Raw genomic sequence first — 25830 nt, forward strand, 5'->3', positions numbered from 1 at the left:
TTTTTATTTTTTTAAAAACTCTTACCTTCTGTAAGGGCTAGGCAATTGGGGTTAAGTGACTTGCCTAGAGTCATACAGCTAGGAAACATCTGAGGTCAGATTTGAACCTAGGACTTCTTGTCTCTAGGTTTGCCTCTCAATCCATTGAGCTACCCAGCTGCCCCCAAGTAGGCAGTGATTATTGATTTTTCTTGTTACAGTTTTAAACTGGGTATATGTATCAGGAAAACCTGATCAAGAGTGGATGATATAGTCTTCATTAAATATATACTATGTCAAATATAGTAGTATTTTTCCACATGTAAAAACAGATTTTAAGCATTGTTTTTTTTTTTTAAACCCTTGTACTTCGGTGTATTGTCTCATAGGTGGAAGATTGGTAAAGGGTGGGCAATGGGGGTCAAGTGACTTGCCCAGGGTCACACAGCTGGGAAGTGGCTGAGGCTGGGTTTGAACCTAGGACCTCCTGTCTCTAGGTCTGACTCTCACTCCACTGAGCTACCCAGCTGCCCCCTTTTTTTTTTTTTTTTTTTTTTTTTTTTAATTTTGAGCCAAATTCTCTTCCTTCTCTCCCTTCTCTCCCTCCTCCCTGAGATGGCAAGCACTCGGATATAGCTTTTACATCTATATGTAAATGTAACTGTAAAACATTTTTCTATATTAGTCATTTTTGGGAACTCCAACTTTGAAAGAAAGTGAAATAGAGTATGTTTTGCTCTGTATTCAGACTCCATCAATTCTTTTCTGAAGGTGGATGGCATTTTTCTTCATGAATAGTTGAGAAAATTGTCTTAGATCACTATATTGTTAAGAATAGCTGTCATTCAGTTTTTCATCATACAATATTGTTTACCATGTACAATGTTCTCCTGGTTCCCTTTGCATCAATTCATATGGGTCTTTCCAGGTTTTTTTTAAATCATCCTTATCATTTCTTACAGCACAGTGGTATTCCATTACAATCATATACCACAACTTGTACAGCCATTCCCCAATATATGGGCATGCCCTCAATTTCCAGTTCTTTGCTACCACAAAAAGAGCTGCTATAAATATTTTTATACAAATAGATCCTTTTCCCTTTAAAAAAAAAATCTCTGGGATTTAGACCTGGTAGTATTATTGCTAGATCAAAGGGAATGCAGTTTTAAAGCCTGTTGGGTATACTTAGAATTAATTTTTATCTTTTATATCAAAGGGATCCGGAGAAAAATTGGAATAGAAATCATGTGAAAGGCCTTGTGGCTTCCCTGTTTAATGTAAAAGATGTTTCTACTACAAAAGCTCTAGAAATCGTAGCTGGTGGAAGACTCTACAGTGTTGTGGTAGACACAGAGGTAAATTGGTAGCACTTTTTAGTATATGCCTTTTTCCATCCTTATATTTTGTTTGAAAAAATGTAAAGTTTAAGAAGTTCTATTTAATTTCAGTCATTTCTTGGACTTATGGAACACTATAACATGTACTGTATTGTTTGTGGGGGCAGCTAGCTGGCTTAGTGGATAAAGCTGTCAGGCCTACAATCAGAAACACTCATCTGCCTAAATTCAGATCTGGCCTTAGACAATAACTGTGTGACATTGTTAGTCCTGTTTACCTCAGTTTCCTCATGAGCTGGAGAAGGAAATGGCAAACTACTCTAGTGCTTTTGCCAAGAAAATCCCCAAATGATATCATAAAGTGTCAGCATGCCTGAAATGGCTGAACAACAAAATATTGTTCAAAAAAATCACATAACTTCTGGACTTGGAAGGGGCCTTGGTGTCCATCTAGTCCATCCTGTCCTTGAAAGGTCCTCAATTCACTATTGGAAGATGATGTTTGGGAGTCTTAATTCTTCCTGAGGGCTCATTCCACTTTTCAGAAAATTTTTCCTTACATCAAAATCTTAGTTTTCCTTTTTGTAATTTCAACACATGGCTCTTAAGTCTACTCTCTGGTAACAAATACAAGTGTAATTCCTCTTCCATTGTAGCTGTCATCAGTGATCCTGTTCTTTTCCCCCTGTCTGTTTCCAAGTTTAATCTGCAGGGTAAACATTATACCATGAAATAAATGGTTTAATATGCCAATTGGAATTCTAGTGATTAGGAAAAAATATCTAAAACATTTTTATAAAATCTAGAGCATAGCATATTCATTAAGATTTAGACTAGAAGGCATAGTAAATTGTATCACCATTATTTATAATTCCCTATATTCCATTATATATACATTTTTATATCTGTATTTTGCTTGAGACAAATTAATTCAAATGTATAACCCCCAAGCATATGTATATGTGGTTATAACAAAATGTTAAAAGTATAGAAATGGGAGTAGATAGGTGGCCTGAAAGCCAGGCCTAGAGATAGGAGGTCCTGGATTCAAATGTGACCTTAGATACTGTCTAATTATGTGATGCTGGGAAAGTCACTTAACCCTTATTGCTTAATCCTTGACACTCTTCTGCCTTGGATTCAATACACAGTATTGATTTTAAGACAGCAGATAAGATAAGGATTTTTAAAAAAAGTATAGGAATGTAGTAGTGTGACCTTTGGCAAGTCACTTAACTCATATTGCCTAGCTCTTGTCACCTTGGAACCTATACTTAGTATTAATTCTAAGCAGAAAATAAGGGTTTAAAAAAAAGTATAGGAAAGTGTTTTCTTCCTGCTAAATAAGTGGTATCTTAACTTATATATACGTATATAAGTGCAAAACATAATTTATGTTTTGTAGCAAGTTCTGTTTATTTTTATTATGCTATGTAAATGGAATCTCTAGAACTGTTTTTTAAGACATGTATTCCTGAATTTGGTGTCATTACCCTGCTTCAGAAAGCAAAGTGTTTTTAGTATTGAACAGATAGTTGACTATCAACAGAGTTTTCCACTTTGATGGTGTTAGAAACATTCTGTAAGATTTATACAATTTTTGTTCCTCTCTACTGCAAGATTAAAAACAAAAATCAAACATATGTTATAACTTTAAGAAAAGTTAATATGTGGTTTTGCATTAAACAAACCCCTACAGTATATAAAAACTTTAGGGTGTAGTTATGGTATAGTGTCCATTTCCTTAACTTTTGGTCTCTGCTTTTTATGCACCTAAGAAATAAAAAAACACATCCAGGGGCAGCTGGATAGCTCAGTGGATTGAGAGTCAGGCCTAGAGACTGGAGGTCCTAGGTTTAAATCTGGCCTCAAGACACATCCCAGCTGTGTGACCCTGGGCAAGTCACTTGACCCCCATTGCCCACCCTTACCACTCTTCCACCTAGGAGTCAATACACAGAAGTTAAGGGTTTAAAAAAAACAAACAAACACAGCTGCCTCTACATGCATGATCATTATACAGGTGATGAGGAAGTTCAGACAACTGTTTCGTGAAAACATCATAAAGCTCATAGATCCATCATGTCTTTAAAGATAGCATTCATCTTCTCCTTTTGAATTTTTTATGCACCTTGAATTTTTTTTCCCCTAACATGTACTATTTATTTTAGATTACAGGTAAAAAAATACTAGAAAAAGGTGAACTAAAGCGTCGGCACACTATAATTCCACTCAACAAAATTTCATCCAGGTGTATTGGAAAGGAAACTCTGAATATAGCTAAAAATCTAGTAAGTCTCTTGTTTATTTCATATATATTTTTGTTTTATAACCTATTTTTAAACAGGCAGATGGCATATCAATTAGAATGTAGATTGTAGGTTTAGGAAAACTTGATTTCAAATTCTGCCTTATGAGATAGTATTTTTAAAGTATTTTGTAAACCAAGAAGTGCTATGCAGGTGTCAGCTAGTATCATTATTTTATCTAGAGAATAACTGATTTTATGGATTTTGTGCTACCCTGGGTCTTGAATTATGAAAACACACACAAGGCTCTTAAATTATAACATATACTTGTTAAAAGGAAAATGAGGCATCTAGATAGATGCTTTTTAATTCATATCTTGTTATTAAATAAATTTTTGTTATGATTTACTGTGAAAGTTTAGCCATATTAATGAAATTAGCATGCTCTTTGACAGCTCAGTGTGGCTTTGATATAGCATAAAATTGCCAAAGTCTTATCAAGGGTAATAGTGACAGTTTTCGTTTTAATTGTGAGGTGTGCAGTTTCCTTGTTCAGTGCTCTTGCTTAGACCATTTTAGGTATTCAGTCATATGTTTCTATAGACTTAATTAATGAATATTCAGAAACTTTAGATTTGTTTTTTAACTTGACATTTTTTTTCCAATGAGCAAACATTTGTTTTCTCTCCTCACCTTGCTCCTTCACTTTCTCCATTAAAAAAAGAAAAACAACTAAACCCTTATAAAATATAGTTATAGCCAATCTAAAAAAATTCCTACATTGATCATGACCAAAACAAGTATATCTCATTCTGTATCTTGAGTCAGTCATCTTTCTGTCAGAAGACAGGTTGCCTTTATCATCATGGTCTGAAGTCATAGTTGGTGATTGCATTGATCAAAGAAACCTTAGATTTAGAAGTTCATAAGAACTATGAACAAATTTCCAAAGGCGCTGCAGATCGCCTTGTTCCTTCATTAGACTTGCTTAGTGGGATTCCGGCAACCAAATATGGTCTGGATTCCCTGGCTACTCCTGTTGCTTAGGGTAATTTCTTCTACTCTTAGGTCACATAGGGTAGTTCAGGTGCCCCAAATTTCAACACAAAGAGGTGTGAAGAAGAAAGAGAAAGGTTGAGTAGGAGAAATATTTGGCTTAGAGAAGTTTTGACTTATTCACCCACTTACGCCACTGTTAAAGGAATTAAATTATACCACTCTCTCCTTTTACCTCAGGTCTTGTGAAGCAGGTGAGTGAGTGATGTGGATTCCTTACTGACTGTTCTTATGTTTTGACATAAATCTATTTTATATAAAAATGTTTTAACCAAAGATATATTTTATATTTTGCAAATGTACAGGCAAGGGAATACATCTGAACTATTAATTTTGTTTTTCTAGAAATTAGGACATGAGTAAACTGCTAGTTAATAATAGTTAACTTACTGGCAGTTTTTCAGCTAAGAAATTGAACTTGGTGACATAAAAACAAATTTCATTTTATTGTTAACTTTGCTTTGAATTCTTTGAAATTTTTTTCTTTAGTTTTCTAACAGAACAAATTAGTGATTTGGGCATGTTTTACTGTTTCTAACATACGAAAAGCTAACTCATAAGAATAGTTATCTTAAATGATATAGTTTTCATAAATAGCTTTAGTGAAACATCATCAGTACTTATAGCCATAGAATAAAGAGCTCATTTAGGGCATTTCTAACCAAGACATAAACATATGTGCATGTATACGCACATGTACTCATGCGCTTCCTCTGAGATTATCTCTACTCTAGCCTGTCTATATCTTGTTTATTCAGTGTTGTTTACATGTTGTTTCCCTGAATTAGATGGTGACTAGCTTGACAAATCATCTTTACTTGGCAGGTTGGTGCTGATAATGTGCATTTGGCCCTTTCACTTATTGAGTATGAACCTGAGCTTCAGAAAGCAATGGAATTTGTCTTTGGAACAACTTTGGTCTGTGATAATCTAGACAATGCTAAGAAAGTTGCCTTTGATAAAAGGATAATGACTAAAACAGTCACTTTGGATGGTGATGTGTTTGATCCCAGTGGAACACTGAGTGGCGGTAAGGACAGCCGTACTGGGGTGCTTTGATTTGAACACATGCCCATATTTTCCTTGCTAATGAATTAACAAATCTTTATTTTATAATGGGAGTGATTTGTTGATATAGCATGTTTATTACTTAATAATTTTTTGTTGTATTATTTTATTTTGGTACTAGTTCTGGGTAGGCAGGGCACTTGTTAGTCTCTATTTTATATATAAGGAAATTTTGGCATAGAGGAGCTAAAAGAGCTCTTCTTGTTAATGATGGACCTGGAACAATGTTACTTGATTCTTAATCCTTTGCTTATTCCACTAGACCTCACTATGTAGAGCTTGGATGTCTGTTGCTGAGATTATCTGACTTGATTAGTGTGGAAATTCTCTTATCAACTACATTTGTAACTTCTTTATATTGTGGTAGCTAAGATTTTTGCTCCTGGTTATATTTGAAGTAGTAAATGTTAGAGTCAGATTGAACCTATATCTTCCTGATTCCATGGTCAACACTAGACCCATAAGGCAAATACAGATATTGGCATTTTAGTAGGAAGAGCTCTGAGTACTGCCTAGCTCATTAGTATGACATGGCTTCTCAAGGCAGCTAGGTTCAGTCTTAAAATGTAGTTTGTGTAAGATAGGGAGATTGACAGCTATGTTTGCACTGAAAAAGTAGTACTGGATTCTTTCTAGAAAACTCATTCTATAAGAATCTTTCCTTCTAAATTGCCCCAGTCTGAATGTTTGCAGAAACTAACTACACTTTATAGGTAGAGTTTTCCCTCTGAATTCTGAAGGATGTGATTTTTGTTATATATATCTTTAGGGTTGGGTAGGATGGAATACTCTAGTACATAATGGGGTTAGAATGTTTATTATGTCTTTCATTGTGAAATTGAAAATTGCTGATTCCTAGGTCTTCTCATTGCCTGCGTGATCTTGGTGAATCACTTAACTTACTTCTCTGATTCTCAATTTTAAATGGTATGGGGAAGGTGGATGAGATCAGTGATCTCTAAACTTTTTTCATCTTTCACTGCTATCAGAAAAAGATTTTTGAGCACCCCAAATATGTATGTTATTTGTTATATGCATGTCCTGTCATAACAATTATATCAATATTATGTATATTATGAAGCTTTCACAAAAGTAGGGCTTAAAAAGGACAAGAAAAAGATGAAATATTATTTTGAAAATATTAGGTATTACTAATAGATATTTTAGTGAGAACATGTGATTGAATGTGCCTTGTTATTTTCGAAAAATTTAACCTTAGCACTTTGGGATATAGCAACTTGAAGGTTTACTTTTAAACTCAGTTTATTTTGGTACTTGATTTTAATGGTTGTTATGGTTGAAAAAGTACTTTGCCAAGATTACATAGATCCAAATAGAACAAGTGCAAGCAACTTTCTAAATCATACCAAAATTTTTATTTTTAAATCCCCTCATAACAAAAGTGTTGCTTGAAATTAGGCCATTTTCCTTGATGGGAATTGTTGTTTGTTCTTGCAGGAGATTCAGAAGGTGTTTTATTTTTATATTTTTTACCAATAGGCTCAAACTCACTGAAACCCCCTCATTTGGAAGATTTTAAAATGAGTTAGAAAGTTCTGTTTCCAAGTATGTAAACATATTTATAGTTTTTATAGGTAACAACACATTTTTACCCAGAGGGGAGAGTAATTAACCAGGAGGAGAAAGGGTGGTTAAGAGTGTCAGGTGTTGAAGAGAGGTCAAGAACAATGAGGAGTTAGGTCTTTAGATTTGGCAGTTAAGATATAATTGGTAACTTGGATGAGATCAGTTTCAGTTAAGTGAATGGTTAATGGTAAGAAAGAAATTTAGTCCATAGGAGACTGGAAAGAACAAAATTGGAAAGGTTTTGAAGAAAAAGAATGAATTTGAGAAGGATAATATAATGAGATCTCTGCAGGTCATAACTCATTTATTTCTCCTTAATTTGTGCTATTTTGTCTCCTTTGTAAAGGAAGTGGGGAAGGTGTGGGTGGGTGTGTATAAGGTAGGGTTTTCCTAGTAGTATCATCATAACTTCTTTGGAGTTGCACAGTAATGGGGAGGCCCCACATAATTGCATTGAAGAGAAACACCATGATTGGCTATTGTGGGGAGGAAGAGGTTTAGTCTGTCTTTATTATTGGCCTCTGGAAGTCATGTTGTGGTCTCCTTGGGGGTCATGTCATTGGGGTTACAATATAGCCACTTAGGAATGTGGCCCCATTGTGGAGATCACTGAAGTGGGAAGACTTAAAGTTTCTCTTGACTCTTAAGTTTTAATTTATGATTTTATATGTATATTTGGAGACTGCCTAGTTCACCTTTTTTCTCTGTCCATAACAGGTGCACGGCCCCAGACTGCATCTGTTTTGACACAAGCTCAAGAACTCAAAAATATCCAAGAGGAGCTAAAAGTAAAGGAGAATGAACTCCAGGCTGTAGAAAAGGAATTAGCAGGTCTAGAAAACACTGCTGAAAAGTAAGGCTTCTGTTAGTATAAATAGCATTTTTTTTCCTTTCAAGAGATTTGAAAGGTGGACAAAACATTTACTTTTTATTTTCTTTCTAAAGGATTCAGTTAATTGGGAAAATTTATGTTCTCTTTGATCTTAAATATTGAATAACTATCAAAAAATATTTATTGGGAGAAGGTATGGTCTAGCTCATGAAGAGCACTTGGGAGGGCATGTGAAAAGAAAGCTGGATTTGGAATAAAGGGTGGAGTTTCAATCTTGGCATTGCTGTTTCTGGCCTCGTTGGCATTAACCAATCACCAATTAATCAGTGAGTCCATGAGACTCATTTGGCTCCTTTGAAAAATGAGGTGAGTAGACTAGCTGACTGTAAGGTTCTTTCCAACCTGAAATCTATTGATGCTTAGATGAGGTGTCTAAAGGACATTTACCAGCCATGTGACTTATGCAGTTAACCTTGCTGAGCCTCTGTTTGGCAGATTCGGTGGTTAAGAAGTAATTGTCAACTTAGATGAGAGCAGTTTCAATTGAATGAGTGGTCAAGGATAAGAAGGAATCTGTAATTGTACTTAGGAGTCAGGAAGGAGAATGGTAACCCAGACAGAAATGGGAAAGTTTAGAAGAAAAGTGAGTTTGCTAGAAAAGCTAATGTAATGAGGTCTCTCTGCAGGTTGTAACCCTTTTGGGTCTCCTTAACCTTTGATATTTATTTTCTCTCATTCAAAATGAAAAGGGGTACAGTGAACAGGATTATCTTTAATCATCTGTAACATGTGTCTATTCTTATCCTACTACCTTTATGGGGCTCTTTTTGGAATTAAATGAAAAAATTGATCAAAAACAGTTTACAGATTATAAAGCATTAAATAAATAGAAGATGGTAGTAGAAACAGTTTCGGTGGTCAGCAGAAATGTTTAATATGGTAAAAGCACACAGGATTCTCAATATTAACTATTACATAGAGGCAGTACTATTGCTGGATAGACAAAAAATTAAGACTATAAAATATTTCTCCGTTGTTTTATCATTAACAGCCACCGAGCAGAATATGTGTCAAAAACACTTGAACTTGTCTTCTCTCTCTCTCGTAATGATAAGATATTTTGTTAATGTTATTTAAAAAAAACTTGCATGTCTCAACACAGGGGTAATGGCTTTCTCTTGACTGCTTTTGGTTCTTCTTATGTTGATTCTCTGTGACACTTTGTAATAGTCTTTACCAGGGCTGTTTTCCTAGGTTGTTGTTACACTACTAGAGCAAAAAAAAAGCATTAGACCGGGCCTAGAAATGGGAGATCCTTGGTTCAAATGTGACCTCAGATATTTTCTAGTGACTATGGGCAAATCACTTAACCCCCATTACCTAGCCCTTACCACTCGGCTGTCTTGGAAACAATATACTGTATTGATTCTAAGACAGAAGGTAAGGTTTCTTTAAAAAGCATTAGAAATTTGTACTTTAGTTATTGTCATATGTAGGTGGATGTTTTAGTCTTACAAATTTTTGTATTTATTAACATAGATTGTTAGCTATAAAATTCTTCCCGGTGAGAATAGTGAGACAGTATTTTCTGTGATAAATAGATATGTCATGCTATGTCTGACTTAATAACACATTTGAACATCTGAATATTGTCTGGAAAGTTAGTTTTATTCTGGGCATGATGGTGGCAAACACGTATAGTCCCTATAGCTTGGGAGATTGGAATCGCTTGAGTTCAGAAGTTTTGATTTTCAATATAGCTAAAACTAATGTGGTGTGTGCAGTTACCACAATATAAGGGAGTGGAATGTTATCATGCTGCCTAGGTGGGGGAAGTGAACTGGCCTTGAATGGAAAAATGGAACATCTGGGCTGATTATTGGGGTTAGGCCCGTGAGTGGCTGCTATCCTTCTAGCCTGGCAAAATATGGAGAACCAATCTACCTCCCAAATCTTTTTTTTAAGTTATTTTCACTTTGACTCTTATTTAACATACATTCATTTTGTACCATGTATTAATTTTTATTGACTGATTAAAGTGTTGAAAGTCAAGAAGTTAATTTACGGGAATCAGAAGTGCAAAGAATACAAGATTGAATGTTTTGGGAGAAAGACTTGTTCTCTTCAAGACTGTTTACGAGCTAATTATTGCCTTTTATTCTCTATCATCATGTCATTGTTGACAAGGAAGTTCTAAGGAGTTATTTGTTTATAGAAGTAACTTTCTTCATACTGTATTTATATCTTGCTAGTTTCTACTAACTTTTTGGAGTCATTAATTATATTACATGTGGAATCTCATTACAATTTTATGAGGAAGAATTTGGCTGAGAATTGAATTAAGTTGTCAGAATCAACTAAGTATTATGAATTTGAATTGAATGATTAAAATTTGATATTCAAGAAAGACTAATATCATTTTTCTTAAATACACTTGAGTAAGGATGATTATAGCTAATAGAATTTCTAATATTCATATGATCTAATTCTAAAGTCACCGAGTAGTTTTTTTGAGGAGAGACAGAAGAGATTTATCTTTGTTTTGCTATTTTAGATTAGTCCATTTTAGAGATGTACATTTTTAGAAAAAAAATTTTATCAGAAAGTTTCTACATTTGATCCTCACCACAACCTTGGGAGGTAGGTGTTATTACCATCTCCATTTTACAGATGAGGAAATTGAGGAAAACATGCTAAGTGACTTGCTCAGTGCCACACAGCTGCTAAGTGTCTGAGGTTAGATTTGAACTTGGGTCTTCCAAACTTCAGGCTTGGCACTCTACTATGCCATGCTAGATAGAGCTTATAAGACCAAGAGCTTTTGTGGAATATTCTGCTAAAATTAGAGTTCGGAATTACTAACATCTTAGAAATGTGAGTTTATATTTCAAGTATTTCACATGGCCAAAAGATGTTTGTCCACCCCTTTTTGAGTTCATTTTAGACAAGGACATTTGATTTGGATGCACTCATGAAACCCCAGAATGATCACTGATCATTTACTACAAATGGAAATCTTTTAAGGTATCGTCAATTAAAACAGCAATGGGAAATCAAGTCTGAGGAGACAGAATTATTACAAACTAAGCTTCAGCACAGTGCATACCACAAACAGCAGGAAGAACTGGATGCCCTCAGGAAAACGATTGGTAAGATCAGAAAATCTTGTGTATTCGTTTCCATCAACATTCTTTTCCCTGGGTTTATATGAAACAATTCTTCAAGGTTTAAAAAATGAAATTTTAATATGCAATGCTAGCAATGTTAATAATTTTAAATATTTAATCAGTGAATTTTTGGGACCCAGAATCTGGTCTTATGATTTTCTCTCTTAGCTTTAAATAGAACTTACTTGTACTTTATTGCATATTATTTCATATATTTAAAATAAAATCTTTTCTTGGAGGCAGGTACTACAGTTTTACATCTTTCCTTCCTCTCTTCACCCCCCTTCCCCATTTTAATTTTAAGCTGATAGATATAAAGAGATTTGAGAGAATTATGCCAGCAATTGGTTCTCATGATTGTACTGAAAGTTTAGTCTTGGGCCTATTTGATATTATCATCCCTTTTGACTTTAGAGTTCTATAAACCCTTGAGGGCAGGAACCATTTTCATTTTGTGTTTGTATCAGCAGAGTCTAGTGCAGCATTGGTGAAGTATTGGCACACATGCTGAGTGGGCACTGAGGGGAGCTGCTCTGTTTCCCCTCTTCCCAGTACCCAGGGACATTTTTTTGTGTGCCTCGCCCCTCTGTCCAGCCTCCCAAAGCAAGCACTTCCTCCCTCCACTCTCTGGGGTAATGCAAGGGAGGGGGTGGTGGTGGTGGTATCACAGGCAGCTTGAAGTTGCAGTTTGGACACTCAAACTTGAAAACCTTTGCCAATGCTGGCCTGGCACATTGTCTTGATCATAGGTGGTGCTTGCTAAAAGTTTGTTGATTTGAATGAACTTACCCAGAGCTGAAGCCAGCACCTTGAGCTACACCTTTCCCTTGGATATAGTTTTGTCTAGATCACTGTATTGCTAGTGAATAAATACATGTGGATCCTTATTTGAAAACTGGGGGTGATGGTGGTCTCTGTGTGTGAAGAATCTGTTGCTTTTTGCCTCAGTTCTTTTTATTGTTGTTTTTTCAAATGTTTTAAAACAATATTTTTCCCCAATTACATGCAAAACCTTTTTTTAATATTAAACAAATTTTTTTGAGTTCTAATTTTTCTCCTCTTCTTTCCCCCCTTCCTGAGACAATAAATAATAGGATGTAGATTTTATATGTACAATCATGCAAAACATTTTTCTGTATAATTCATTTTGTGGAAGAGATCTCAAAAAAAAAAGTGAAATATAATGTTTTAGTCTGTGTTTAGACTCCAACAGTTCTTTCTCTAGAGGCAAATGTCATTTTTATCATGAGTTTCTGAGATTGTTTTGGATCACTGTATTGCTGTGCCTCAGCTGTTTTATTTATTATTTTTAAAATCCTTACCTTCCATCTTAGAATCAATACTAAGTATTGGTTCCATGGCAGAAGAGTGGGAAGGGCTAGATCACACAGCTGGGAAGTGTCTGAAGCTAGATTTGAATCCAGGACCTCCCATCTCTGGGCCTAACTCTCAAGCCACTGAACCATTTAGTTGCTCCTGTCTCAGCTTTTAAAAGACACATCTTCATCCTCCAGTGATGTTTAAGGGAAGACAAGAATGTATTGAATAAAACATTTTTATTTTATTTTTTTACCACCTTAATTCTCTCCTTCCTCTACAAAACTCTCTGCATCTTGTGCTGAGAAATTGACCCCTGGGACCTGAAGCCTCTGCCAACATAGTATACATTTGACAGGCCCAAATAAGCTAGAAAGATTTCTGTTCCAGTCTAGGGCTGGGGATGAGCTGTGTGAAATTCAGACCTGCTTTCTACCAGATTTTTATTCATTTTTTCCCTTAGCAACTTACAGAATAATGTATTAAGTTGTGAAGAGGCTGGAATCTGCCTGGGTGAAAGGGATTGCCACACTTATAAAAATCACTGGTCTTTTAAGGTTAAAAAATGGGAAATAGATTGTCAGTTACTCAATAAGCATTTATTTAGTGCCTGATCTATATTGGGTATCATGTTAAGTGACAAGGATGCAAAGACATGTGAAAAATATGATTCCTTCTCTCATTGAACTCTCAGGCTAATGTGAAGGAAGGCATTAGTAGTGAGAGGCTGAGAAATGCTGCATGCAGATGGTGGGATTTGCACTGAGTCTGGAAGGAAGTCAGGAGGCAGGCATGGGGGTGAGGCAGCTGGGTATCACAGTGGATAGAGCACCAGACCTGGAGTCAGGAGATCCTAGGTTCAAATCTGGTCTCAGACTCTTCCTAGCTGTGTGACTCTGGGCAAGTCACTTAACCCTGATTGCCCTAACCCTTATCACTCTTCTACTTTAGAACTGGTTTTTAGTATGGAGTCTAAGACAGAAGGTAAAGGTTTTTTAAAAAAGAAATAAATAAAGAAAGAAAATGCACAAGGCTAGGAGAATGTTGTTTTCAAGGATCAGCAAATAAGCCAGTGTAGCTAGATCATAGAGTACATAGAAGAGAGTATAGAATAGGAAGGGTTCAGGATTGGAAAGGCTTTTAATAATAATAAAAATAAACATAATAATTAGTGTTTGTATATAATTTTAAGCTTTGCAAAACTTGTTTCACAAATACACTCTTATTTGATCCTCACAATAACTCTGAGAGGTAATTATCCTAATTTTATAGATGAGGAAACTGAGGCAGACTGGTTAGGTTGCTCAGGGTCAAAAGATTCATAAGTGTCTGAGGTGGGATTTGGGTTCAAGTCTTCCCCATTCTTGGTCTAGCACTCTTACCTACTCCTCCAATTAGCAGCCAAGTGGAGCATTTTATATTTGATCCTGGAAATAATAGGAAGTCATTGGAATTATTATAGAGGTGAATTGTTCAGACCTGTGTTGTAGGAAAATCACTGCCAGCTGAGTGGAAAATGCATTGGGGTATGCGTGTGGGGTGGGGTGACTTAAGGCAGAGAGATGATTTAGAAGGCTATTGCAGAATTATATTCCAAGGATTTGGAATAATTCAGAGCCTGGAGTGGGGGTGATATTGGAGAGGAGGAAGTGAAATTTTACTGTATCAAATTTTATTTTCCAATAAGCTTAGGCCTTTTGGGACATTTTCTTGAGACTTGGGATTTTTACTCTGATTAGAATGTAGTTTCTAAGTAGTTTCTAAAATATCTTATGCCAAGTAGCCTGATGAGATAAATGAACCAAAGGGTGCATTTTGCTACTTGAAGTACTGTACTTTTCTCAAAAGAGTTTCAACTTTAAAGTGATAAAATACTCAGTTGTAGAACTGGTTCTGACCGGGCAAGAAAAGTGTTTGAGCTTCATTCCTCAATTTTATTATATTGCCTGAGTTATTTTCATCTTGTAGAATTTTAAGGGTTGATGACTTTTTTGGAGTACTCCATTGTCTGACCCTTTTTGACTCACATACTTGAAAGGAGTGGGAAGAATTCCCCCTATTTCTCATTCATCCTGACATACATATCCCTTCACTTTACAGTTGCTTTTATCTTTCAATCCCTTGTTGCCTAAGTGCATAAAAGACAAAAGATTTGTGACATTTGTTTATAGATGGTTCAAAATTATAATTTCAGCTAGGTAGTGTAGTGGATTGAATGGGTTATCCCTAGAGTCAGTAAGACTCAACTTCCTGAGTTCAAATGGAGCCTCACTTACTAGCTGTGTGACCCTGGGCAGGTCATTTAACCCTGTTTGCCTCAATTCTTCATTTGTTAAAAACAAAATGCAAGAAAACCCCCAACCTTCAGGTATTTCATATGTATGCTTTATATGCAGAGACTCTTAACAAGTTAGGAAAAATCATTGTATTGTACCCTTAAAGTTTTCTAATCTCAAGACTGAATGTTTGAGCTTTTCCTGTTTCCATTGTGAATATTTAAAACTGTTATAAGATTTTGTATTAAGTGGGTATCTTTGGAATCTTTAGTCACTGTTCTTTATTTTGATTTAGAGGAAAGTGAGGAAACCCTAAAAAATACAAAGGATACCCAAAAAAAGGCAGAAGAAAAATATGCAGTGTTGGAGAACAAAATGAAAAATGCAGAAGCTGAAAGGGAGAAAGAACTGAAAGATGCCCAGAAGCAACTTGATTGTGCTAAAAAAAAGGCCGATGCCTCTAGCAAGAAGATGAAAGACAAGCAGCAGGTAATTGTTTGACTTTTGAAAGACATTGTTGAAAAGAAAGCAAATTTGTTAAAAGTGTGTAATGAGGAGTGGTGGAGAGGGAGCCCAGCTAGGTGACTCAGAGGATTGAGAGCCAAATCTAGAGATGGGAGATCCTGGGTTCAAATCTGGTACTTCCTAGCTGTATGACACTGGGCTAGTCATTTAACTCCTATTGCCTAACCCTTACTGCTTTTCTGCCTTGGAACTAATACATGGTTTCAATTCCAAGATGGAAGGGATAAAATATGATGGGGTGGAAAGTAGAGGATAGATAGATTTATTTCATTTTTGAGTATTATTCCTTACTTTCTATTAACATGCTAAATCTAAGTGGATGTTTTCTGAAAGTTACATTTTAGTGCATGCTACATAATTATGCATAAAGCTTATATGCTGAAAGTGTGTTGCTAGTATTATAGGAAACAAAACTATCATTGTTAGCAACTTGTTCAGGAATAGGCCAAGGTTTAGATGATAGGAGTTGAACTCACTTGATTGTGCTAGAGAATCAAGCAATAAATTATATTGTTGAATACATTCATGCTCAAGGCATTGGGCTAAATGCTTTGGGAGTTAGGAAATATATATGCTCTAGAACCTACCTTCCGGAATCTTACCTTCTGATCAGAAAAGATACAACAATGCTAGTTCAGAGGAAAGATGTTGAGCTAATAGTCATGGTGCCACATGGCAGAATATGATTAGTTACGAAGTGTTGTGTACAGTGACTGTCATGACCTTTAAGGAAGGTGAGCTCCTTTAGCATCAGTGATTTGGTATGCTTTCATGACTGAGGTATATGATGAGTTGGGCCTTAAAGGTTATAATAATGGTAAGGGGAGTCCAGAAATTTTTAAAGATGAAGACGAGTAAAGAAGGGTTGAATTGTAAGGAGTAGGTATTACTTAGGAGTATGTATGAATGGGTTGTGAAATAAGGAGCTTGGAAGAATTGTGGTAAATGATATTATCATTGAAAGGCAAGATCAGAAAAGAAGATAGATTGGCCACATTGTCAGAAAACGGGGCAGCTGCTGGATTGCCTGCAGTTTATTTTTTTTTAAAAAGCTTTTTCCCCCTAATTATCAGGGACCATTAGGGACCACCTGGTTGAGGGTCCTGAGGGGTAAGGATGCAAACAAACTCAGGCGGGCTAATGGCAATCAAATGGCACCAATGGTGGGTTTATTGAGGGAGGTTTATTATAGGCAGCTGGATTGCTACCCAAACATATCCATCCACATGGTTACAGGCAATAGTAACGACCAATCACAGAGAGTCTTGAAGAGAACAATGCATCCTGTCACAGTATTGGGTACAGTCTGTATGGTGATTAGAGGAATTAGGAGTATCCATAAGATACATGAAGACATATGTGAGATGATGTCTTCTGCTAGAGTTTCCAGGGATATAGCACACAAGATATCTCTCACTTCATCCCTAGGTCACTTAGGGCCTATTCAGTGTTCTGTGAATTCTTTACTTAGGAGTCCAATAACTTAGGGGTGCTATCAATTCCTCCCTTTATATTTTAAAAAGAAGACAAGGTAAGTAAATGTATGATTTGTGTAAGGTTATGAAAGCTAAACTACTTTGCTGGTTTCTGTTTGCTTGGAAACAGAACTTTCAAAATTTCATTTTTCATCAGAGCCTTTTTCAGAGTGCATCTCAGAGTATGCTGTGTGTCCTGACCATAGTGATTTGTCATAGGTAGATGAAGAAAAGTTAGTTTGCGTGTCTCAGTGGCTTCAGCTCAAGAGCTGAGATTGTTCATAGCCCTTGCCTAGGGTTCATAGCCTTAAATCAGGGGGTCCCATTCTAGGGTTGCTAAGATTGTGGCTTTTTCCTCTGAGTTTTTTACATAGCTTCAGTTGGATAGTTATGCTTGCTATAGCTGCCATTGAGACTCAAGGTCCTTTTGCCTTTATGACAAACATCATCTATCATAGCTGAGAGAACTATTCTTATTAACCCAATTCTATTAGCACCCAATTCTCTGTTCCATATACTAAGCAAATACCAATTTTTTCCTTACTATAAATCAAATTTGTTTTATTTCTAAATGTTAATGCTCTGTTATGGGGTAATATACTAGGGTCTGCTATGTATCTTTTCTTCCTAATCAAATTTGTAATAAGTGTTTGGTGTAAGGTTTTTGTGCTAAGTTGCCATCTTCCCGTGGAATGAGGGTGAGGTAAAAATTTTCTTTTGAATACCAAGGTTTGGGAATATAACAAGTGAGGGTTATTTCATGAGTACAATACAGTTGAAATTCTTACAGTTGACATAATATGCTCTAAAACCTAGAGGAACATCCAGTTGTGGGATCAAATTACCCTTGTTTCTTTCCTCCTGTCCTCCGTTGTGGCTGTCAAGGGACAAGAGAAGGAAATATTTGACAGGTTGAATTTGTGTCTTGTCTTTCTGCCATGTTTAGAGCAGAGGCTTGTTTTACCATCGATTGTTTCTTTTTAAAAGTTTAAGAAATTCAAAGATCAAGTCTGTCTTCCTCAATTTTTACTTGGGGATACTGAGGGAGAGAGGGGGTGGGTGGGTGGGGAAGGATGGACACACACACACACACACACACACACACACACACACACACACACACACACTTCTTCCACTTTCTATTTTCCAAAGGCAAGATGATTANACTGCACATGCACCGGGGGGTCCTTGTCAGGTGGGGAAGGATGGACACACACACACACACACACACACACACACACACACACACACACACACACACTTCTTCCACTTTCTATTTTCCAAAGGCAAGATGATTACAGTGTGGGTTTTTCAATGTAGTTTTTTCATACTTTCTCATGCTGCTGTCTAGATTCTTTTCTTCTCCAGGCTTATTCCACTTGCTTTTTCTTCACTGTATGGGGATCCACCTTGGGATCTTTCACTTTTCTCTTTGGTGATGTTTTGGAAATGGGTATGTACTTCAATTTGGTGATATTTTTGGCCATCATGACTCTTTATGTGACCAAGGGATCAAATTTTGCTAACAGAGGCAGTTTTAGGATTCTTAGGACCCTGTTATGTCTGATTTGTGTTGGTTAAACTTCTTCAGTAAATTGCTGGAGAGTAATAAGATATATATAAAATTGGAAGAGACATTAGAGACATTTAGTTTAACCTTATTTTGTGGATGTGGAAACAGGCCCAGGGAGATTAAGGGACTAGCTCAGTGATGGCAAACCTTTTAGAGATGGAGGGCCATGTCCCTCCCTTAACCCACACAGGGGAAGAAGGAAGCACTTCCATTGGGCGGAGGGCCGTGGGTGATGTGAAAAAATGTCATCAGGCATGGTGGAGAGTGTGAGGGGACCAGCTTCACCCGAGTCCCTCTGCCTTTTTAGGAATGAATTGAGGGTGTGGGGGTGGCCAAGTGCCCACAGAAAGTGCTCTACATGCATGCCATAGCTTTGCCATCACTGGACTAAGCTCAAGGTCACAAAGTGGCATTTCTCAGGTTAAAACTATTTCTTTGACTCTAAATTCAGTGTTTTTTCTCTGTAGCCTTCTAACTCTATAGTCACTATCTTTACTCTTTTCCATCTCCATAAATGATAATGTAACATATTTATGTTGCTTTCTTGTTCACACAACTCTCGTCCTTATCCAACCTGAATTTTTTGTCAACAATATAACTTTATTCCTTTTTCTGCCTGTATAACTAATATTCTGATTGCATCTTTACTATATACCTAGATTTTGTACATTAAACTGAAGCACAAATGTTATGTACCAGACAAATGGTTCTTGAAAAAGTAGAAAAATGAGATCTTAAATACTGACTTTTTTTGCAGGTCGTGTGTTATCATGGTGAAGAATTTAGTTCCATTGCATATATCTTGGTTTATTTGTAAAGTAGAAAGACACAGTATCTTTCCTTCAGTTTTCTTGCAGAATTGTTGAGAATAAAGGAAATCATTTAAACATGTTTCATTTTTAGTATAGAAAGACATGAATCCCTAATTCATTTTCTGGTCTCATTCCCTTATTCCCCTCAGAGAAGCATTCACTTTAGTACACTGACACAATATTTTGCCATGAATTAGTAACTGGTGTGAATGGAATGTACATAAAGGTCATAATGATTTTTTATATTATACTTAAGGTACCATCAATACCTCTTTAAATTCATATATAATCTTTTATAGGAAGTTGAAGCTATCAGTTTGGAGCTAGAAGAACTCAAGAGAGAGCAGGGTACCTACAAACAACAATTTGAGGCTGTAAATGAAGCCATCAAGTCCTATGAAGAACAAATTGGTGTCATGGAATCTGAGGTGGCTAAGAATAAGGTATGTTTGATTCATTTAGCAACCATTAAAGTCTTATTTTGCTAGTTATGAGAAGAAATTAAAAAATGGGTCAAACAAGATACCTATCCTTAAGGAGTTTTTAATTTAGTAAGATTGGCATGATAAAATATAACAAATAACACAGTAGAATATGAGAAGCACAAGTCCAGTGCTAAGAGCTCAGGTAAGTGTCATCACTTCTGTCCTGAAAAGTGAGAGATAAGAAGAGAAGTAACATTTGAGTTGAGCCTTTAAGGAAGACTAGGATTTCATCAGGTAGAAATAGGGGTGGGGAATAGCAAATGGAGTTAACAATTCTAGAATATGGATGGTCAGGACCAGGTTAGGGAATGGGGATTAATTGGCTGGGAAAGTATAAAGAGTATTAGTGATTGAATTGGAGAAGTTGTAAAAGCTAATAATAGTGTAATAGTTGTTCATGAAGTGATATGAGAATGTTGGCTTAGATGTAATTATCAATTCCTATTTTATGACTAGCCTCAATTTTTCACTGTCACTTAGTCTTTAATGAAAATTTTAGAGAAATGATCAGGAAAAAAACTTTAATATATTGACCTATAATACTAACCTACCATTTCTTAGTCAGCTTTGCTAAGCAAATAAGTAAATCCAGGTAAGTAGTAAAGGAATGGATTTTTGTTCTTATTTAAGTTTAGGTATCTGTACCATTTACTTAATATCCTTCACCACCCATGGATAATTGAAAAAAAAAAGCACTCCATATTAAATTATTATTTGAAATAAAGTCTACACGTCACCCTAAAACTGAGAACAAATCTAAGACCTACTTTGGAAAAGTTGTTTTATTCAGATAAAAAAGAAATACCCTTAAATAGGTTTGGTCAGTGGATATCAAAGATTAAAGTTGATATATCACTTTGTTCTGTATTATCATTTACTTTGTGGAGTTATTTTTTCCCTATTTAAATTATGAACAAATAAAAAACCTGGATTAAAAAAATAACTATCGGGGACAGCTGGATAGCTCACTGGATTGAGAGCTAGGCCTAGAGATGTGAGGTCCTAGGTTCAAATCTGGCCTCAGACACTTCCCAGCTGTGTGACCTTGGGCAAGTCACTTGACCCCCATTGCCTACCCTTACCACTCTTCTGCCTTGGAACCAATACACAGTATTGACTCTAAGACAGAAGGTAAGGGTTTAAAAAAACAACTACTATCTTCCAGATAAGGTCTAAGTATGAGTTTCATTGTGTAGAAAATAGCAAGATTCTAGGAATATATCTTCACTTCTGGAATTCTTCCAGTGATATTGTTATTTCCTGGCCATCTTTTTTTTTTTTTTTTTTAAACCTGGATTTAAAAAGTCAACAGTTTGTTTTAGCAAATCTTGTTTGACAGGAATCAGTGAAGAAAGCCCAAGAAGAACTGACCAAGCAAAAAGAAGTGATTGCAACTCAAGATAATATAATTAAAGATAAATGTACAGAAGTGGCAAAACACAAGGAGCAAAATAATAATTCCCAGCTTAAGATGAAAGAGCTAGATCACAACATCAACAAACATAAGCAGGAGGCTGAAGATGCTGCTTCAAAGGTTTGTTCATATTCCTGTTTACTGTTTGTTAGTCAGGTGGTTTATTCCACCTAAAGCTCTCTTTAGATTATATTTGAGGTTTTAGTTCAGTGTCACATTTTACTGAAGGTATTGTAGGTTACCTGAGCTATAAATACTCCCTCAACTGCTTGAGTAATTAAAAATAAATTGTAAAATATTTTTCCAAAACATGTTTTTGCTATAAGAAATATAATCATTTGATTCAGCATTGATATTTTAATTTTTTAACGAATAAAAAACTTATCAGGGAATATTATTCAATAGTCTGAGTCTTGTGCTGATTAATACATGATGAATATCCTGTGAATATCCTTATAACTTTTACACATTGAGTTCTTGAATATTTGTTGACTTTGTAAAAGATTTGTGTGTAACCACACATATATTTTACATAATAAATTTAAATTGGGGAAGCAGCACTGTAGTTAATAGAGAACTGATCTAGGATCCAGGAAGACCTGAGCTCAAGTCTCAACCTCTGACTCATAATTGGCTTTGTGATCTTGGGCAAGTCAATTTCTTAGTATCCTTGGTGACTCATTAAGACATAAGTTACAGAGAAAGTCTATCTTTGTATTATTAGAGGAAATTTCCTCATTTTGGGAGTTCAATGAAATCATAGGTCTAATCCTTATCTGTAAATAGGAGTAGAGGAAAAAATGGCACAGGTCCACATATTTCTGTGTTCTCTTCCTGGATGTGTTCCTCTTGTATATATTAGACTAAAAAGATGTTAAAGATTTTTCCAAGTACTTTTTAAAAAAATAGTTGAAGAAATGGAAGTGTAGAGTGTTTAAGTGACTTGCCAAAGCTACATAGTTAGTGATCTTCAGAAATTTTTTTGGATCATTTTCTTTTTGCTTATTGTCATTGTATCTACCTCCCCAAGAAAATAATTTAATTACACTGTAGATTATGTTTTTTAAAAAAATGAGTAATTGTGTGACATTTCTATAGCTGATTTAGATTTATTCCATAAAACAATGTGCTTAGAGTCTCATCCTATTAAAAGTAGTCTTAACAAACAAATGTTTAACTTGTTGTGTCATGTGAAAGCATTCACTTTCCAGAATAAATCTAGATTGCTATCTTCCTCGAAATCTTATTACTAGATTATTTTGTATTTTAAAATATATTTTATTAATATATTTGTTTTTTTTTAATCATCTTTATTTGCCAGTTATCTGTCCTCTGAGAGCCATTCTTTATAACAAAAATAGGAAAAAACCAGTTCAGCAAAACTAACCAATATATTGAAAAAAAATTTGGCATGCACAGTATTCTATGCTTGTTCCCCATCTCTGCAAAAAAGGGAAGAAGTGCTATTTGTCAAATCTTTTTGGGGACCAGGTTTGGTCATTATAATTTCTCAGGATCCTGTTTCAATTGTTTTGTTGTTCTTACCATTTATTTTGATAGAGTCATTGTATATATTCTTTCCCTAGTCCTGCTTATTTTACCTTGCCTCAGTTTATAAAGTCTTATGTTTTCATCCTTTCTTATGTTTCACCATTACATTTATGTACCACGATTTATGAACATTGATTAGTGCACCTAGTTAATGAACAGCTATATCACTCTTCTAATTCTTTATAATTACAATAAAATCCTGATAATAAATATTTTCTTCTAAAAAGGGATAGGATCTTTGGGTTAGAGGGCATAGTCATTTCAGTTGCTTAAATTACTCTATAATATAAAGAGTCCCCAGATTTTTAAGATATCAGTTGCCATTTATAGATCTCTTTATAGTAATGCTTGGCTCCTTACATATCTCCAGGTATTGAAAATGATGAAAAGTTATGAATGGATAAAATCAGAGAAACACCTCTTTGGTCAGTCTGATACTGCTTATGATTTTAATACTAATAATCCAAAGGAAGCAGGTCAGAGGCTACAAAAATTAGAAGACAAGAAGGAGAAACTGGGAAGGAATGTCAATATGAGAGCTATGAACATGCTGACAGAGGCTGAAGAGCGGGTAACTATGTTTGATGTTAATAGTTGGTCACTAGAAGAAGGAAAGCTACCGTGGCCTGGGAGTGTCATATTATCCTTGATGAGAAGAAAGCCTGCCTTTTATATTTTATTCTTTTTTCTTCCTATACCTCTTTTCCCCTTCCATTTAAAAAAATATATTCATACTGCCACTTTCTGAACTATTTTCTTCTCTCCTACCTGCATTTCAGCCCTTCATGTTTCTTACAAGCATCCATTGTTTAAGCACTCACCTATACATTCTTTTGATTTCTGTCTTGATATAAATAACTTCCTTTGTTTATGCTATTTTTCTTACCTTTGTTTCAGTTAATGTAAAAGATAAATTTGTAGATTGTTAAATTAGAGCTATTCATGTATTTTTCATCTTTTTTTCCCTAGGGAAATAAGATGAACATAATAAATCTTTCATTTTTTTAAAGATTTGTTTTATATTTTATCCTCTTAAATACCATGAGTTCTGAAACAAGTGCTGAACAGTTTTTCAGAACCCTCAGCTATACCAGTTAAAGGAAGTATTGCTAACAAAGTGAATGTGAAAATTTTAACATAAGGAGATAAGTATCACTGAAACTTACTGGGAAGGTACTCATTCATTTGAAGAGGGAATATTATTCAGAAGAGAAAGCTGGGAAAAAAAATAGGGGGAAAATACCTTGGTACCAAAAAGAATCTGAATCTGAGAATAGAAGCAGTGTAGAAAAAATTTAGATTAGGCTAAAAGGATAAACAAAACACACATATACACACACACAGAGTATCAAATAAATAGATGGCATCATCCTTCCTTGATAAGGTCACATTTCATTGTTAAGTTTGTTTTTGTTTTTTCAATAAAGCTTCAGGAAGGTTAGCATGTTTGGGAATGGAAATAGCTTCTAGTAAATAGTTAAAATTTCAAACACATGCTGGAAAGTTAGAGAAATTCTTACTTGTGTAGAGCCTGTCTAACCTATAGTCAGTAATTTTTTGATGCATGTGTAAACATGGTGAGATGCCACAGTACCTAATATGTTACAATGCTAGCAAACCATATTAACTGGTAATTCACTAATTGTTTTAATTTCTATTAGTATAATGACTTGATGAAGAAGAAAAGAATTGTAGAAAATGACAAATCCAAAATTCTTGCAACCATTGAAGACCTTGACCAGAAGAAAAACCAGGCCCTAAAAATTGCTTGGGAAAAGGTATTTTTATTCTGCTTATATTACATAGATGTGAAAAGGATACAGATTATTCTCATCTACTCATGCTAATAGAAAGGATCAATGACAGGAATAATTTTTTAATTTGAGAATGTATAATGACAACCTCAGATATTCTCATATGTGTCTATCTCCTTGGACCTAGACAGGTGGTGAATATATCTATCCCTTTAGTGTAGTCTCCCATGGTCTATTCTTTTAACTCTTAACTCCCATGGTATATTCTTTAACTCTAACCAGGTTATATTGTTTCCTCACTCTTAGTTTATGAGTTTTCTCTTTAATTATTTTTTACTTCCTACATCAGTTTTTCTATCCTCATGCCCTCCCTTGTCCTCCTCATAACTATAGACCTGTAACCAAATTTTCATAGAAGTAATGAGAAGTTGCCTAGCTCTTTAGGACTAAGAGATATTTAGACTTCTTTGTTAATATTTTTTGAATGGGCCTGAACTGAATTCTGTGACTATGTGGAGAGGAAAGGATTCTAGTGGGGGGAAAGAAAGGGAGATATGTTGGGAGGATTATTTCAATTGATATGGGGAAGTTTGGAGGTACAGGAAAGTTATAAAGAAATTTGCTATAATTTCATATATAGGGCATGAGAACAATTGTGAATCAGATACCAGGGTTGTTTGGTGAGTATGTAAGCTTTAGAAAGAATATTGGCCTAGAAATAAGGAGGTATGGCTAGTTAGTGGCAGTGTGGTCTTAGGAAAATTATTTCGCTTCTTTGGCCCTCAGTTTTCTCATTGTTAAATGAAGAGTTTGGATAAGACATTTTCAACAATCTTTTGACTTTTTTAATCTTGTCATCCATGTGAAAAACACTGTAACATAGAATATGAAAAAACTGCCTTTGGAGTCGGGAAGTTTTGGGTTCAAATTATTTCTCTGACGTATACAGTGATCCCTCACCTGTTGTGGGAATTACGATCTAGAAATCCCTGTGATAGGCAAAAATTCACAGAGAAGCAGTGTTATATTTATTTTAGGGCTTTATAAATCCTTCCCACTCTCCTATAAACCTTTTCCATATTTTTATTAACCTTTCCCACACTCTTATAAACACTGAGCCTCTCAGCACCCAGGATACAGAACAAAGTGCTGTGGTTGGTCACCTTTCATTCCATCAGCCAATAGTGTGCCGTGTACAATCTCACATTGGCAAACTTGAGCAACTGGAAGTGGCACTGCATTTCCATTGTGTACAGTATGGTATTCATTCATCTGTGAAATTCCACATTATAGTGAAAACTCTTGAGATACAGAATTAAATATATTTTTTTAAAGAACCCGTGATACAGTGAAGCTGTGGTAAGTGGTGT

At 35.3% G+C, this 25830-nt stretch overlaps 1 protein-coding gene across 1 annotated transcript in view; it reads left to right on the top strand.

Moving 5' to 3' along the window:
* The window catches only part of SMC2 (structural maintenance of chromosomes 2), a 49192-nt gene that overhangs the window by 20236 nt on the left and 3126 nt on the right, over positions 1-25830 (top strand). The window contains exons 14-23 of the mRNA XM_044657346.1: positions 1199-1337; positions 3491-3610; positions 5450-5654; positions 7997-8132; positions 11136-11260; positions 15167-15360; positions 19556-19699; positions 21081-21275; positions 23077-23277; positions 24368-24484. Of these exons, the coding sequence (XP_044513281.1) occupies positions 1199-1337; positions 3491-3610; positions 5450-5654; positions 7997-8132; positions 11136-11260; positions 15167-15360; positions 19556-19699; positions 21081-21275; positions 23077-23277; positions 24368-24484 (1576 nt within the window). The remainder of the gene's footprint in view (positions 1-1198; positions 1338-3490; positions 3611-5449; positions 5655-7996; positions 8133-11135; positions 11261-15166; positions 15361-19555; positions 19700-21080; positions 21276-23076; positions 23278-24367; positions 24485-25830) is intronic.

The sequence above is a fragment of the Gracilinanus agilis genome, chromosome 1, assembly GCF_016433145.1.
Source record: "Gracilinanus agilis isolate LMUSP501 chromosome 1, AgileGrace, whole genome shotgun sequence".
In the NCBI taxonomy this organism is placed as follows: Eukaryota; Metazoa; Chordata; class Mammalia; order Didelphimorphia; family Didelphidae; genus Gracilinanus; species Gracilinanus agilis.